Source organism: Brassica napus, chromosome C9, assembly GCF_020379485.1.
Source record: "Brassica napus cultivar Da-Ae chromosome C9, Da-Ae, whole genome shotgun sequence".
Lineage (NCBI taxonomy): Eukaryota > Viridiplantae > Streptophyta > Magnoliopsida > Brassicales > Brassicaceae > Brassica > Brassica napus.
In genome coordinates, this window is record NC_063452.1 from 55034455 (window position 1) to 55049736 (window position 15282).

Below are 15282 nucleotides of genomic sequence, written 5' to 3' on the forward strand. Positions count from 1 at the left end.
ATTCCTCGATGGCTTTCACCTTTTCTGAATCTACGGAAACTCCTTCTCCAGACACACGGTGCCCCAAGAACCCGATCTCTCTTTTCCAGGAAGAACACTTGCTGAACTTGGCATACAGCTTCTGGTTTCTTAACCGTTCCAACACTAGCTTCAAGTGTGCTTTTTGCTCGACCTCTGTCTTGGAATATATTAAAATGTCATCGATGAAGATTATCACGAACTTGTCGAGATAATCGTGGAAAACTTCATTCATCAATCTCATGAAGGCCGCCGGTGCATTAGTAAGGCCAAAAGGCATTACGACGAACTCATATTGTCCATAACGAGTTCTAAACGCAGTTTTCATGACATCACCTTCTGAAATCAGAATCTGATGATAGCCCGACGCCAAGTCGATCTTCGAAAACCAACTTGCTCCCCTTAGCTGATCCAACAACTCGTCTATCCTCGGAAGAGGATACTTATCTTTGATGGTGATATTGTTGATTCCTCGATAATCAATGCAAAGCCGCATGCTACCATCCTTCTTCTTGACAAATAAGACCGGAGCTCCCCATGGTGAAGAGCTAGGTCTTATGAAACCTTTCTCCATTAAATCTTCAAGTTGTTTCTTCAACTCTGCTAACTCTGCAGGTGCCATGCGGTAGGGAGTCTTTGCTATCGGCTTAGCTCCAGGTTCCAAGTTAATTGTGAAAGGGTTACTCCGAGGTGGAGGTAACTCTTTCAACGCTGCAAACACATCCTCGAACTCTTGTACTACCGCAATATCTGTAATTTCAACTCCATTGCTAGCGGGTCCTTCACTAGCAGTTACTGTTACCAGATACGCTTCTCCATCCTTGAGCAAATCTTCCACTCTCAAGGCAGCTACTAAAGACACATACTTACTTGGACTGATCCCGTAGAATACTATTTGCCGTTGCCCGTTCTCCTTGAACGAAATACGACCTTTTCCACAATCTAATTGTGCCCGATAGCCTGATAACCAATCCATGCCCAAGATAACTTCATATCCTTTTAAGGGCACCACCAACAAATCTGCCAAGAACATCTTCTCGCAAATGACTAACGGAACTCTTCTGAGGCATTCTTTTGCTTGGAGGGTTTGGTCTCCGGGAGTCATTACAGCCACATCCATCCTGTCAATCACAAATGATCCCACAAACTCGGCAGCTACCTCAGGGGTCACAAAACTATGTGTTGCCCCGGAGTCGAACAATACATGTGTGGGACGCCCCGCAACATGTAAAGTTCCTGCCACAACATCAATATATATCAACAACATAATAATTATCCAACATAAATTAACCAATCCATCACAAGCAATCACACAACACAAAATCAATCTAGTAAGGTTAAAGAACCCAAATACCTGTGATGGGACCCTTAGATGGGCCTGGAGGTTTAGTATCCTCTAGTTCTAAAGCGTAAACTCTACCTCCTATAGCTTGCCTTTTTGGCGCTGGTGCGATTGCAGGTGGAGCTGGAGGAGGATGGACAGTGATTGGCGTAGCTGGGATAGGACGGTTGACGCTGCACTGGGTAGAGATGTGCCCTTTCTTTCCACACGTGAAACATGTAGGATTGTAGGAGTTTGACTGAAAGGATCCAGGTTTCTTCCCGTAGCATTCACTTGACTTATGGCCTATCTTGCCACAGTTAAAGCATTTCCCTGTGAACAGAGATCGTCGACTTGGCCCTCCCGACTCCTTTTCCTTATCTTTACCCTTAAAAGATCTTTGGTTTCCACCATACTTTCCTTCTTGATGCTGCTTGGATTTCTTAGTTACCGCCTTCTCAGCTTCCAATCCAATCTCCACATTCACAGCCTTTTCCACTAGCTCGGTCAGACTCTCGTAGTTCCCGACTGCCAGTCTATTTTCTAACTCTGGTTTTAGACCAAACATAAAGTTAGATATCATGGTTTCCTCATCATCTTGTCCTCGTAGCACGTGTCGTCGCAGTCGCATAAATTCAGATTCATATTCTCTAACCGTCTTATCTCCTTGTACTAAGTTTGCAAACTGGCGTTGAAGCCTTCGCTTGGATTCAGGAGTAAAGTACTTGCGTTCAAATTCTTTTTTGAATGCCGCCCAAGTGGTGACCAGATGTCCCACTTGGCGATCCCTACTCTCCCACCATTCTGCTGCGTCTTTGTCTAAGTAATACAATGTCATCTTCTTCTTAGACTCTTCGGAACACGTCAGGGTCTCAAAGTTTTTCTCCATAATTCGAAGCCACTGGTCGGCTTGAAATGGATCTGTACCTCCTTCAAAATGTGGTGTCTTCATATTCTTCATGGCAGTTATCAATGGTAACATCGGTGTACTAACTGAAGGTTGTGGTGGCACGAGTGGCTGAGGTTGCACTTGAGGTTGTTGTAGTGACCTCGCTATCACGTCATGAAGCATCTTCAAAGTGTGCTCCATTCCTTCTCCTTGTTGTGGTTGATCATGAACTTCTGGTTCAATCGGGTTGTTCCGCCTATTTGGTCTTGGTCCTTGGACACTTGACTCGCTATCATCTGTTTCTAGTCTTCCCCTTACAGTACGGTTTGGTGGAAAGTTTTCTTCTGGTGGTATCTCTTGATCATGAAACAGATTGTTATTTCTTCCTACGTTTTCTTCACTGAATCCTTGGTTAGTGTGTGGTGTTTGCACTCTCCCCTCGGATTCATATCCCAGTACCCTTCTTCTTGAGACTCTGTCTATACCCAGCATCCAATCCTGTCCCCCATCACTCATTCCCCTCCTTGCCATCTGCAATCCACAAACAAGGAATTCCTATTTAGAATACAAATTAGAGTGGGACTCTACTGGTTTCCTAATACATCTTTTGCGACATATTTGACTCGATAAAACACGAAAAATGCGTGATTGACCGCATGATCTAAACCATGCTCTGATACCACCTCTGTAACACCCCCGAACCGTTTTAGACATCGGTCAGTCAGCCGGGCAACAATCAAACAAGAACATGCCCGAACGACCTTCCTCTGCCAAGTCCAGAAGTGTCACAACGGGTTTAGAATAGACTTTCCAAGTCACAAAACATAATTCTGTAACCCAGAATATCCATTCAAAACTCGTTTCCTCTAATCTTCGGCCTGAGGCTTTGCAACCCGTACCGAGTAATAGAGTTGTGTTAGGTTGGACTAACCTAATATCAGATTCAACACGTCACGAATATAAAACATACTTTATTTCATATATATAATACATGAAGTTCACAAGACCAAAATATTATACATAGGGTCCATGGACGCAATCGAAAGTAAAACATACATTCATATATCTTGAAAACGAGTCTTTAGCAAAAGATGATCAATCTACACCAGCTCCTACAGTTCCGCGAGTGCTACGGTCCTCTCTACTGGTCACCTGCAAAAGGATGTGAGGAGTGAGTGAACTAGTTTCACTCAGTGAGCCAGGGTTCCCTATCTAGCATATACAACTACCCGTCATTCTAAACCAACCCCAAACACAAGCAAGACGGGTAGTTCAACAATCAATATTCAAATATTAAATTTTAAATGATTAAGCAGTAAACAATTAAACCATAATAATCCAAACACTCTTTATGAGTGTCATCACATCAATCAACCATATATATACTCCTAGGGCCCAACAGAATCATTCTTCCTCCAAATAAGGGACACCGGCATTCCCTTCACTATTACACCACACAGGCGTAGGCGCTCGGGAATCACCCGGTCACGGTCCTCAATCGGAATCGCCGTGCCCCGGTCCTCTATCGGACTCGCCGGGGGCTGTCACATCCACATGTGACACTCGGCCTTGGTGATCAAGCCAAGTTAAACCGAGCCCACCACTTTCCGGACCACGACCGGCTTAGTGGTACCATTTGAGGAAGCAATGACCTGCAAACTACTACTAGAACCACCACGAGGTTCTCATACAACAGTACCAACACGAGGTACACACTATAACAACATATAATAATCACACAATCACAATAATCCGGGTGCTTAGACTAGTCTTGCTATCCACTTAGCCCAGACATCGTCTCAAGCCTCGGATCCACAAACTGACACCTAGACCGGTCCGACAATCCTAGCTCAGAAACCGTCTCCGATGTCAGGAATCTGCATTAAAAACACGTTAACAAACAATTAACCGTGACTCACAGTGATTAAGCGATGTGGCTTGACTTTCTGATTCCGGAAGCTGACCAAACCCTTTTTATCCCCTCCAATCTTCGTCTTGATTTTGTACCGTTAATCCCGCAATGTTGTAACACGTCTTGCTTCTCCAAGCAACTCTCTAAACAGCTCCTTAAATTATTTATTTTCTTTTTCTATTTCTTTTCTTCTTTTCTTTCTTCTCTTTATTTCTTTTCTCTTCTTGCTCTCCTCTCTTCTCTCTTGGTCACGTAAGTGTGAAAATGGAAGAGGTTGACCTTCCTTTTATAGTTAAACAAGATCTATGAGGCGGTGACAAGTATCACACACTCTCCCTCCCATCTTTGGCCACGTTTCCAAGACAATGACTCAGGTAAGTCATTTGCTTCCAAGTTGGCCACGTGATACTCATAAGCATGAGTAAGCATATTATTTATTTTCTTCCTTTCTTGTTTAGACACCTGGTGATGACAAAGCAAGACTATACGATTCATTCTCCTTTTCTTCCCATCAAACACGTTGAATGCAACCAAGCCATAAGAAATATAAAATATTTATTTGTCTCTTCTTTCCTTTTATGCATGATAAACTAACCTAAATTTGGTGACCAAAACTACACATTCATTGGTCACTACTCTTTGAAAAGTGGCTTAATTATCCAATTAAGCTATTGACTTACATTTAATGACATTGCACCATATCATTAAACTGTAGTCAAATTTAGGTGACTCCACTTCCCGCCGATACTATTCTGAGTCTTCTTTTTTTTTTTTTTTTTTTTTTTTTTTTTAGACGGAGTATTATAACCGCTTCCTTCAGCGCTAAGCCTTCTGCAACTAGGGCTGAGGGAGTAAAACCAATCCCTTTCTTTAGCAAGGTCCTCTGTTCTCGCGATGTTACCGTCCACCCTAGCCCTGCATTCTTTTTGGTCTCTGACCACGCAGCGTCCGACCGAGCTATCGTACCAAGCGCACGAGACGTCTGCTCCGGGCTCTTTTGGCTACATTTATCTTTCTTCTCCTGCGCTGAGGCCCACTCTTTTGCTGCAACTATTGCCTGCGATAGTATGTCTGCCGGTGTCCCAGCAAAGTTCTCAAAGACATACCTGTTCCGTGCTTTCCACAAGCCCCATATAATCCAAGGAACAATCGGGGAGGAAGATAAACCTGTTGGGGGGAGGCACTTCTGCACCTGGAACTCAGTCCAGTCAGCTCTCAAATCTGTCAATCCGCTAATTCCAAACCGTCCGTCGAGAGGAGCAAGATCCCACACTTCCCGAGCAAACGGACAATGGAAAATAAGATGATTGATAGATTCTGAGTTCCCGCACCGCTTACAGGCGGGGTTGATGTTTATATGTCGGGCCAGCAGTCTCTCTCCTACCGGGAGGATTCCCCTCAGACACTTCCACATAAACATCTTCACCTTCGGGGCCACTGCCAAATTCCAAACTGTCTTCTTCCAATCAAACTCCGGGGTAGGCTCTCCTTCTAGGATCTCATCTGTTACTTCTGCCATGGCAGTAAAATATCTTGACTTGACCGAATACTCCCATGTTCTTGTTCCTAACCATTTTAACGCATCAGGTGCTCCTTTAGTACTAGGTTGTAGATTGAGAATTCTTTCTTCTTCAAATGGTAGGATAGTCTGGATCAGACCTCTGTTCCACTCGCCGGTCTCCTCTATGATGAGATCTTTGACCGTTAACTCAGCTGATTCTCTTGTTTCTAGGCCCATTGGTCGGCACGGAGCATCAAGCGTTAGCCATGCATCATCCCAGACCTTGATTGAATCCCCATTCCCTACTATCCATCCCAGATTTTTAGCCAATAAGTCCCTCCCCACCAGAATGCTTTGCCAACCATGAGAGGCTGCACTCGGCGTGGAACATGTGAGGAGGTTCCCATAGGGACAGTACTTGCTTAAGAGTATTCTCCCTATGAGGCAGTCTGGATTTTCCTTCAGTCGCCAGCTTATCTTGGCCAGGTAAGCATCGTTAAATGCCTGTATATCTCTGATGCCCAAACCGCCATTGCTCTTTGGAAGTGTCATTTTGTTCCAAGCGATCCAAGCCATCTTCTTCTTCCCCAACTTATCGTCCCACCAGAACCGGGTGAGCGCTGATTGGATACGGTTACATAAGGATACTGGGAGTTTAAAACAGGTCATGGAGGAGGATGGTATAGGTGAAAGGATACTTTGAAGCATCACCATCTTTCATGCTGCTGATAGATATTTGTTCGACCAACTACTTGCTTTTTGTTTAATCCGCTCCACAATAGACGAGAACAAGTCTTTCTTCTTTCTTCTGAAGTGCTCCGGCAGACCAAGATACTTCCCAACTCCGCCTTCCTTTTGGATTTGCAGTTCATTTTGCACCATTCTTTTCAAAGTAGCCGGGGCTTTGCGTGAGAACGTGACCGAAGACTTTGCCAGGTTAATCGACTGGCCCGATGCTTTCCCGTAGCTATGCAAGATTTCTTTTAGTGCCAGCGTCGATTCTTTGTTTGCCTTGAGGAAGAACATAGTGTCATCCGCAAACAACAGGTGGTTAATCCGGGGACTCCCCCTTGCCACCTTAATACCCTCAATACGACCTTCCGCTTGGGCTTTGTTACAAAGACCCGAGAGTACCTCACTACAAAGAATGAATATGTAGGGAGAGAGGGGGTCGCCTTGGCGAATCCCTCGGCTCGGTTTAACCTTTCCTCTAGGCGAACCGTTAATGAGGAAGGAGTACATAACTGTCGAGATACACTGCATGATTAGACCAATCCACTGGTGGTGAAATCCGAGTCTCTCTAGCACCGCCGCAATGAAGTCCCATTCTAGTCGATCGTACGCTTTACTCATGTCCGTTTTTACTCCCATCGCCACTCTTTTCTCTGCTTTAGATGTCTTCAAGGTGTGTAAAACCTCATGAGTAATTAGGACGTTGTCTCCTATCAGTCTCCCAGGGACGAAAGCTGATTGGTTCTCCGATATAATCTTCCCCAACAGCGGCTGCAGCCTTCTTTGGAGTATCTTGGAATAGACCTTGTAATAAACATTACATAGCGCAATAGGCTGATAATCAGATACTCGTTGCGGGCCTTTGATCTTCGGGATCATGCACACGTGAGTGTCATTAACTCCGAGGGGAAGAGTTCCTGATCTGAACACCGCTTGAACCTCTTCTACAAGGTCTGGCCCGATCACACTCCAATGGGTGTGGTAGAAGCTCGCCGAAAACCCGTCGGGTCCTGGTGCTTTTTCTCCATTTATAGCAAACATTGCTTCTTTCACCTCCAGGGCCGACGGTATTGCTATCAGGCCCGCATTATCTTCATCCGAGATCAGGGGTTGGAGGGCGTCTGTCACCGTACTAGTTCGCTCTCCCTGTTCCGAGGTGAACAACTCTTTGAAGTACTCCTCTACTGTCTTCGCTATCTCAGCCTCTTTATATACCATCACCCCTGCGCTATCTTCCAGTACTGTTAGAGCATTAGCCCTTTTCCGATTCTTTGTTGTGGCATGAAAAAATCCATAATTTCTATCTCCTAAACTGAGCCACAACAGCCGGCTTCTTTGCTTCCAGAAAGCCTCCTCCGCCAGATAGGCCTTATTAAGTTTATCACCAATTTCCTTGATAAGGGCAGTGTCATTTAGCGGGCTAGTCAGGGCTGCCTCCAGTTCTTTCTTTCTTTGCTCAATAAGGACCTTGCTGTTCTGTTGTTGGAGCTTATTCCACTCTGATAATGCTCTTCTTGTAGCCGCTAGTCTCTCAGATACCTTTGGCCGGTCTAAGCTAGCTCATGACTCCAGAACCACTTTGATTGCCTCTTCATTCGTGTTGAGCCTTCTGTCATACCGAAAGAGGCCTTTCCTTTTCATAATAGTTGGATCAAGGCAAGAGACGAGTGGCTTGTGATCCGAGCCTTCATACTCCAGGTAATGGCAGCGAGCCGATGGGTAGTTCTCTGCCCAAGAGCTGTTGGCCACAGCTCTATCCAGTCTACATCGCACCAAATGAGTACCCCTTTGGCCTCGCCAAGACAATGGGTCGCCTGAATGGTGGAGATCATACAGGTCGCCTTCAGAAAAGAAGGTTCGCAAGTCTGAAAAGGAGCCCTCTGGCCTGTCCGGGCCCCCTACCTTCTCTTCACTACGCAGTAAGTCATTAAAATCCCCCGTAAGGAACGACGGTGCATCTCGTGATTCTGCTGATGCCAAGAGGTGGTTCCACAACAGGTTCCTTTGGCCTCTGTTCGTACTGCCATATACAAAACTTGCATAGAATAATTTTCCTTCGTATTTAATACTCGTATCGATTACATCAGCATTATGATAGAGCACTTGTAACTTTATTTCTTCCTTCCAAAGTAACGCAAGACCCCCCGCTCCGTGGCCTGTGGGAGTTACCAAGAAATGCTCATCATACCCAAGCTGATCACATTTTTGAAGTACGAAGTCATCGGGATTTTTAGTCTCAATAAAGAAACAGATGTCGGGGCGGTAGGTCTTCGTTATTTCCTTGAGACGACGAACTGTCTTGGGATTCCCTAACCCTTGACAGTTCCAGCTCACCATCTTTAAGGACCGGGAGTGGATGGGATCCGAAAATCCATTCTCTTCCTCTAAGTGCTTGGGATCATGTTACAGAGTGGCCTATTTTCTGAGCTTGTCGTTGAACCTCCTGGTTGATTCTTCCCTTTAGACGGACCCGCCCCAGATTTAGCTTTCGCAGCTTTAGTAGACCGCCTTATTGGGGATGGTTTGCCAGCAGGCACCCTTCTTATTTTACTACTAGCAGCTGCAGCTAATGGGGGCTTAGCCCCTGATGACTCGTTTCCTTTTCTTGGTCCTGGGGGTCGTCCCGGCTTCCTTTTAACTGTCGATCCCGTGGTTGTGGGTGGTAGTACAGTCTCAGGGGGGTAATCTAGCCTCAACGAGGCTGGTAATCTCTCCGCATTAACTATATCTCCATTAGGAGGAATGGTCCTCTGAACTGGTTCCTGGACTAGGGGGCACGGTCCCAGTCTTGCAGATGTGGGGATGCGCTCATGAGATTCCGAAAGTGAAAGACGTTGAACTGCCGAAATTCTTTCTGGAGTATCAGTTATTTGTATCCGACCATGCTTTTTTGCACTCAGATGCGTGGCTGCTTGGACCATATTGGTCGCCGTTTCCTCCATTTCGCCTAGGTCCTCCGCAAGTCTCATTCTTTCCTCCCGCGCTTCCCTTTCAGATGGGTCAGCCACTCTAGTATACTGTAGCATAGCATCATGAACCTCTTTTCGTGCCTGCTGTAGAGCTTAGGTTGGGAGAGAGGGCACAAGTTCAGGTAAGGGAATCCCCTTTTCAAAATTTCTAGATTGGGACCTCACAGAGCTCAGCCCATTGTCAATATCAGCCCTTGGGTTTCTTACTACTGCTCTGTAATAGCTTCTACTTTGAGATGACGCTTGTCTTTTTTATAGAACAGAGGTGCTCCTGCGTGCATTCGCTCCTCAGGGTAGCGAGAGCGTTCCCTAGCCTGACTGGCTCTCCTGTACTCTTCCTTCTCCTTCCATGTCTTAGGTTGCAGTTTATACTGCCGTCGGCCCTGCAGTTCTTGATCATAGTGGGACCGTCGCTCACGATATTCTGCTCCATTCGAGTCCGAGAAATGGTAGATTGTATTATCTCGTGGTGACTGCTCCCTAGCTTCGCGACCTTCTCTGACTGAGGTTTGGGAGGCTTGCTTACTACGATCCACCTCCTGAGACGCTTTGAGTAAACGTTTCTTTGCCTTTTCTTCCAAACAATCATGAATATCATGATCCTGCCTTAAGCAAGTTGTACAATGCCTCTCCAGTCTCTCATAGACTAAGCTTGCCGTCACTTCCTCTCCATTGGGATACTCTATTACTGTGGAGGTGATTAGTGGAAGGAGGCCGTTGACATGGGCCCGCATGCGCATGGTCAGAGGAGTGATTTCAGCTTTCTCAAAGATCCCTATATCATTTCCAATACTCGTCGCTATTCCTTCAGACCAGAGGTGTATGGGGATTCCTTGGATTTTTATCCAGAAGGGGATTAAGGACGGAAATGCTTTCGACAGCGTTGGCTCCCATCTTTGGACTATAACCATCCATCTAGCAAAATGGTATGGTCTTTTCTCCAACACTTGGAGTAGATCTTCCTCCCTTTCAAATTGGAATTGAAAGAGACCATTACCCAGGTCTGCCCCCACAGGTTTCACATCAGACTTCCAGAGGTCCGAGAAGAAAGAAAGGAGGGGCCAGATCTTCTGAACCGAGCGATTAGTGACTCTCCCTATTAGCGTTAGGGAGCACTTGTTGATAAGCTCAGTGTTCTCCGGGAGTTCAGCTCGAACCCAAGCCGTACGAGGCGCCTGATAGTCCTCTGTACAGATTTGTTTCCCGTTATCAGCTACAGATATCCTTCTCTGCATTCTCGCTGCTGAGTTCGGAAATAACTTATTGGTTAAGATTTCAATAGGCGGAGTGATTGCTTCTTAGATCCAGCCGTGAACTTCAAACAATGTCTCAACCTACTGATACTAAAATCGCAAGCAGCAAAAAGGACATGAACCCCTGTATCATAAGCTTCGGTTACAACTGGTTTTGTCTTCAAGGGCGGTAGGAGACAGACAATCTGCATAAGGACTAGCTCCGGTAACCAGGCTGGCGAGGGCGAACGGCGGCGGTCCCTCCGACATCGGGTCGGGGGAAGAACCCGGGGGATCAAGGCCAAGGCTTTGGATGGACCGCTGAATAACTCTAATACCGGTAAAAATTTGAAAATACAGAAGGATAATCAGAGGAATTAATCCATAACCGGTAAAGAGACTGGCGGGTAAAAGGGGTATTGCTTTACACAAAAAGGATAATGCCTTTTTTCGGGAAGCTTGTCTGGGAGAGAATTTTCTGAAGTACCATTTATATATGCAAGTTCCACTGACATTTCTCCAATTTTTCTAATATAATCTAGCTGTTGTCATGTGATCATATATCTATTACACGCATATAATAGTCTCGTTTTTTTACCAAAAAGATATATAATAGTCTCGTTACGCGGAAGTGCCCGTAATTTAAACACTAGGACACATATTCAACGTGCTCAAAACATTAAACAATTTCTTAGATATAAAGTTTATTTTACGTTTATAAATACCATGCATCTATAGTACTCATCTCCATCCACAAACAAACAATCAAAGTCATAACGTTTACAACAAGTAAACCAACAAAAAAGACCTAGAAAACAAAGATGAGTGGCCTTACGCGGCTCATCGTTTTTATCTCCATGTTTGCCTCCATTACTCTGATGTCAGAAGCCCAATACCTTCTTCCGATCATGAAACACGAACCCTCCAAACAATACTACACAGCTTTCGACATCGGATCCGCCGAGAAGTCTTACGCTACCCTCGTCCTCGATCTCGAAACCAACCTAACGTGGCTCAACTGCCGCGAACTCAAATCTTTATCATCACTCCGCCTCATCACTTGCAAGAGCTCCACCTGCAAGTCCATCCCCGGCAACGGCTGCGACGGAAAAATCTGTCACCGGCCGTGTCTTTACCGTCAACCAAACCCTCTCGGCAAACCCGTCACCGGCCGTGTCGTTCAAGACAAAGCTACCTTCTCCACTACAGACGGCGGAAGACAACTTTCCGAAGTCTCTCTCCCCCGCTTCACATTCTCCTGCGCCACACAAGGCCTCTCCCTTCCGATCGCCGGAGTTCTCGGTCTTTCCCCGGCCGGAGAGTTTCCGTTCTGGAGACAGGTGACGAGAGCGTTTAACGTCATCCCCAAGTTCGCTCTCTGCTTGCCTTCTTCCGTCTTCGACGTCGGTCATTTCTATGTCGGTGGCGTTAACGGCTATATTATCCCGCCGTTCAATGGTAGCAGTAATCCCATCCCGATGACTCTGACGCCGTTGAAAAACATTGAGTCGGGAAAATATATAATCTCCCCCACGTCAATCTACGTCGACGGAGTACCTTTATCGTTGAACCCAAGTTTGCTTGAAGGCGGAGCAAAGATCAGCACGGTGGTTCCATATACCGTTCTACAAACCGATATCTACAATGCTCTTGCTAGTGCGTTTACGCTTCAAGCAAAGGTATTAATCAAATAACAAACTGTTTTTTTTATAACATCTTAATAACAAACTCTTTTATTTTAATAATATATACATATAATATTTGTAATATACAAATAACAAAACTATTTTATTTGTGAAAACGTAGTTAAATCCAGGAGCGAATCCATAAGATTTTTTTTTCATGGGTGCACAAATGGTAACAAATAAAAGAAATTGAGGGGGCATAATAAAATTTTAGCTATGTTATGGTTATAATTGTGGTACTAAATATCAATATCAAAATTTGAGTGGGTCCACGTGCCCCCATGTTTGACAACGTAATTACGCACAAATAACAAGAATATTTTATTTAATGAACTGATAAATTTGATTTTTGATATTCGATTTGAAATATTTGTGTGTAATAGATTTGCTGATCATATTTGTTTGGATTTAACTATGGGCATGACGGGTGATCAAGAGAACGATGAGGAAAACTATATTCCTTAACATTCTTTAAATGTTTTACCGTTCATGGGGAATAAGTTTTCTTTTTCATTTATCTTCGTTCCTTTATTTATAGAAAATTATAGAATAAATCAATTTCTTAAAGTTTTGACTGGTATAAAGGAATATAAGGAATAAGAAGGAAATGAACGAAGAGTAATAAAACAAGAGAAAAAATTATTTCTCCCCTAATTTGATAAGGAATAATTGTATTTTATTATTCCTCCCTTTGGGTTCGACTGGTGACCATTCTGAAAACAAGAAGAACAAATAGAAAATGAACGCAAAAGAATAAAATTGCAGGAATGAAAAGGAATGGTTGTTCCTTCTCAAATTTAAGAAGGAACTAGAGTTTTGATCCGCGCAATTGCGCAGATATATTTTTATTATTATAAATATTTTTTAGTTTATATAAATATTAAAAATTTGATATTATATATGTGTAGGTAGTTCTATAACATTGTTGTGTAGTAAATTATTCTATATTATTAAATGTACTCTTATTTATTGTTGTATGAAATTTTCTTTGTGATTTGTAAATTAATATGTTTCAATATATGATAGAAAAAGTTTTCTATTTAAGATAACCAAATATAGAAACATCAAAATACAAAAAACAAATGACTGCTAAATTTATATAGTTTGCATATAATTCACTTTAAATATAATTTAGTTTTATTCTAATTTCTTCATTTATATATTATCTACATTTTTTAGTTTACTAAATTTTTAACATAATTTTTTTAAAATAGTAAAATTAATATATGTATATGAGATAAAATTAATTTGCTGTTATTTTAAAAATTGAAATACAACACTCTAAAACAAATTTAAATACATATATTATTATACTAATTATCCAAAGCCCACTAAAGCCAGTGTCAGCCCAATATCCGAGACGAAACAATCGGCATGCCCACGAAATTAACGTTCACCACCGCTGTAGACAACCGTGCAGTTCCCCTCAAGACGCCGCATGCCACCGTTTGAGGACAGTTTTTGATCTCAAATAATTCAAAATCCAAAGCGCCGTCGCTGTTAACCGGGGAGATTCGTCGCCTCCTCGGTGAAAACCATTCCCCATGCGTTTTAGTAATAGCTGTCGTTACCACGAACACGACGATCACCGTCGCGGTTAGCTTCGCTGTCTTGCATTGGTTCGCTACATCCTGACAAAATTTGATATGGCAAATCTCAAAGAAGACGGAGACACTTAGAAAAACGACGTTGTCTGGATCAAAACGACAATAGCCGCAACAGTCGATCTTGGGTTCACGAGCAACCCACAAAGAACGATCATGATTATTTGTATAGAAGTGAATAGCTCAGTATTGTCTGTGTAATATCGGTTTATTGGTTACATATGAAATTTGCATTGTTATGGAATCAGTAGAAATCGAGTTATGGTTTGTGTACATCCGGTTTGATTTAAGTGACTTCGTACATATAAGAATTATTTTGTATCATTAGCATGTTTATATAAATGTCACAATTCAGAATAAGTCCAAAATTAAAAACACAACATTTGATAGTAGATAAAAAATAGGACTCTAAATTAATAGATTAGATGCTTTTGTTTTTTATTTCTTTACAAAAAAAAAATGGTAGAGAATAAGAAGAAAAATTTATTCCTCGTGAATGGTGATATTTTTTAGGAACGTTAGGAAATAGAAAAATTTATTCCTCGTGAATGGTGATATTTTTTAGGAACGTTAGAGAATGCATTATTTATCGCCGTTTCCTGGTCACCATTCATATCCAAGAAACAAATATTCCTTATAAATAGTGTAAATTATAAAGAATGATAAGGAATTTACTATTCCTCATCATTCTCTTATTCACCATTTAAACTATTTTATTAATTTTGATAAGGAACCATCATTCTTAAAATGTTATTTCTACTCATCTCTTTCTTATCCATTCCTTTTGTTCCTATGATAGTTAACAGGAATGTCTGAGGTCCCAGGAATGGCTGAGTTCCCAGGAGTTACACCATTTAAAACCTGCTTCGAAGAAGGCGGTTCCAGGAGGAACGTAGAGGAGTTCATGAACGTGCCGGTGATAGAGATTGGTCTGCCAGGGAGGGCAGGGGAGGTGAAGTGGAGGTTTCACGGTGCGAATACGGTGGTGAGAGTGTTGGAGACGGTGATTTGTTTGGCATTCGCCGACGGAGGAAAGAAACCTACTGAGCCGATGGTCATTGGGACGCATCAGCTTCAAGATTATATGATCGAATTCGATTTGAGCACCAAGCGTATGGCTTTTAGTGACTCTCTCTTGAGCCATAAGACTAGCTGTTCCGCGTGGCCTTCCCGGAGACAGAATCATTCACACATGATGTTATAAAGATATCGTCTTTGACTATTTCAGCTTTTTACTTGTGTTCCAATAAAAAATTTGAATAAAATTTATCACAGTTCTTATACTTTTTTTTTTTTGAGTCATGCAAATTTAAAAAAATTGGAAATTTATTCTATCTTCTTTTTCATTATCTACTTCCTACTCTATTTAAACATCAGTCATACTCCATCATCTATCTGATCTCATTTTTAACTAAATAA

The 15282-nt window shown here is 42.9% G+C and overlaps 1 protein-coding gene across 1 annotated transcript; it reads left to right on the plus strand.

Moving 5' to 3' along the window:
* Positions 1-11189: 11189 nt before the first annotated feature.
* LOC106400182 (gamma conglutin 1-like) lies at positions 11190-15231 on the plus strand. Its single transcript, XM_048769017.1, has 2 exons — positions 11190-12253; positions 14663-15231. Exons 1-2 carry the CDS (start codon positions 11396-11398, stop codon positions 15065-15067), a joined length of 1263 nt encoding a protein of 420 aa, XP_048624974.1. The 5' UTR covers positions 11190-11395; the 3' UTR covers positions 15068-15231.
* The last annotated feature ends 51 nt before the right edge of the window (positions 15232-15282 follow it).

What these genes read in the sequence shown, in the direction of transcription:
- LOC106400182 (XM_048769017.1), top strand. Translation starts at nt 11,396, where the DNA reads ATGAGTGGCCTTACGCGGCTCATCGTTTTTATCTCCATGTTTGCCTCC. An exon ending in CGTTTACGCTTCAAGCAAAG is followed by an intron (nt 12,254 to 14,662) that starts GTATTAATCAAA and finishes TTCCTATGATAG; the next exon opens with TTAACAGGAATGTCTGAGGT.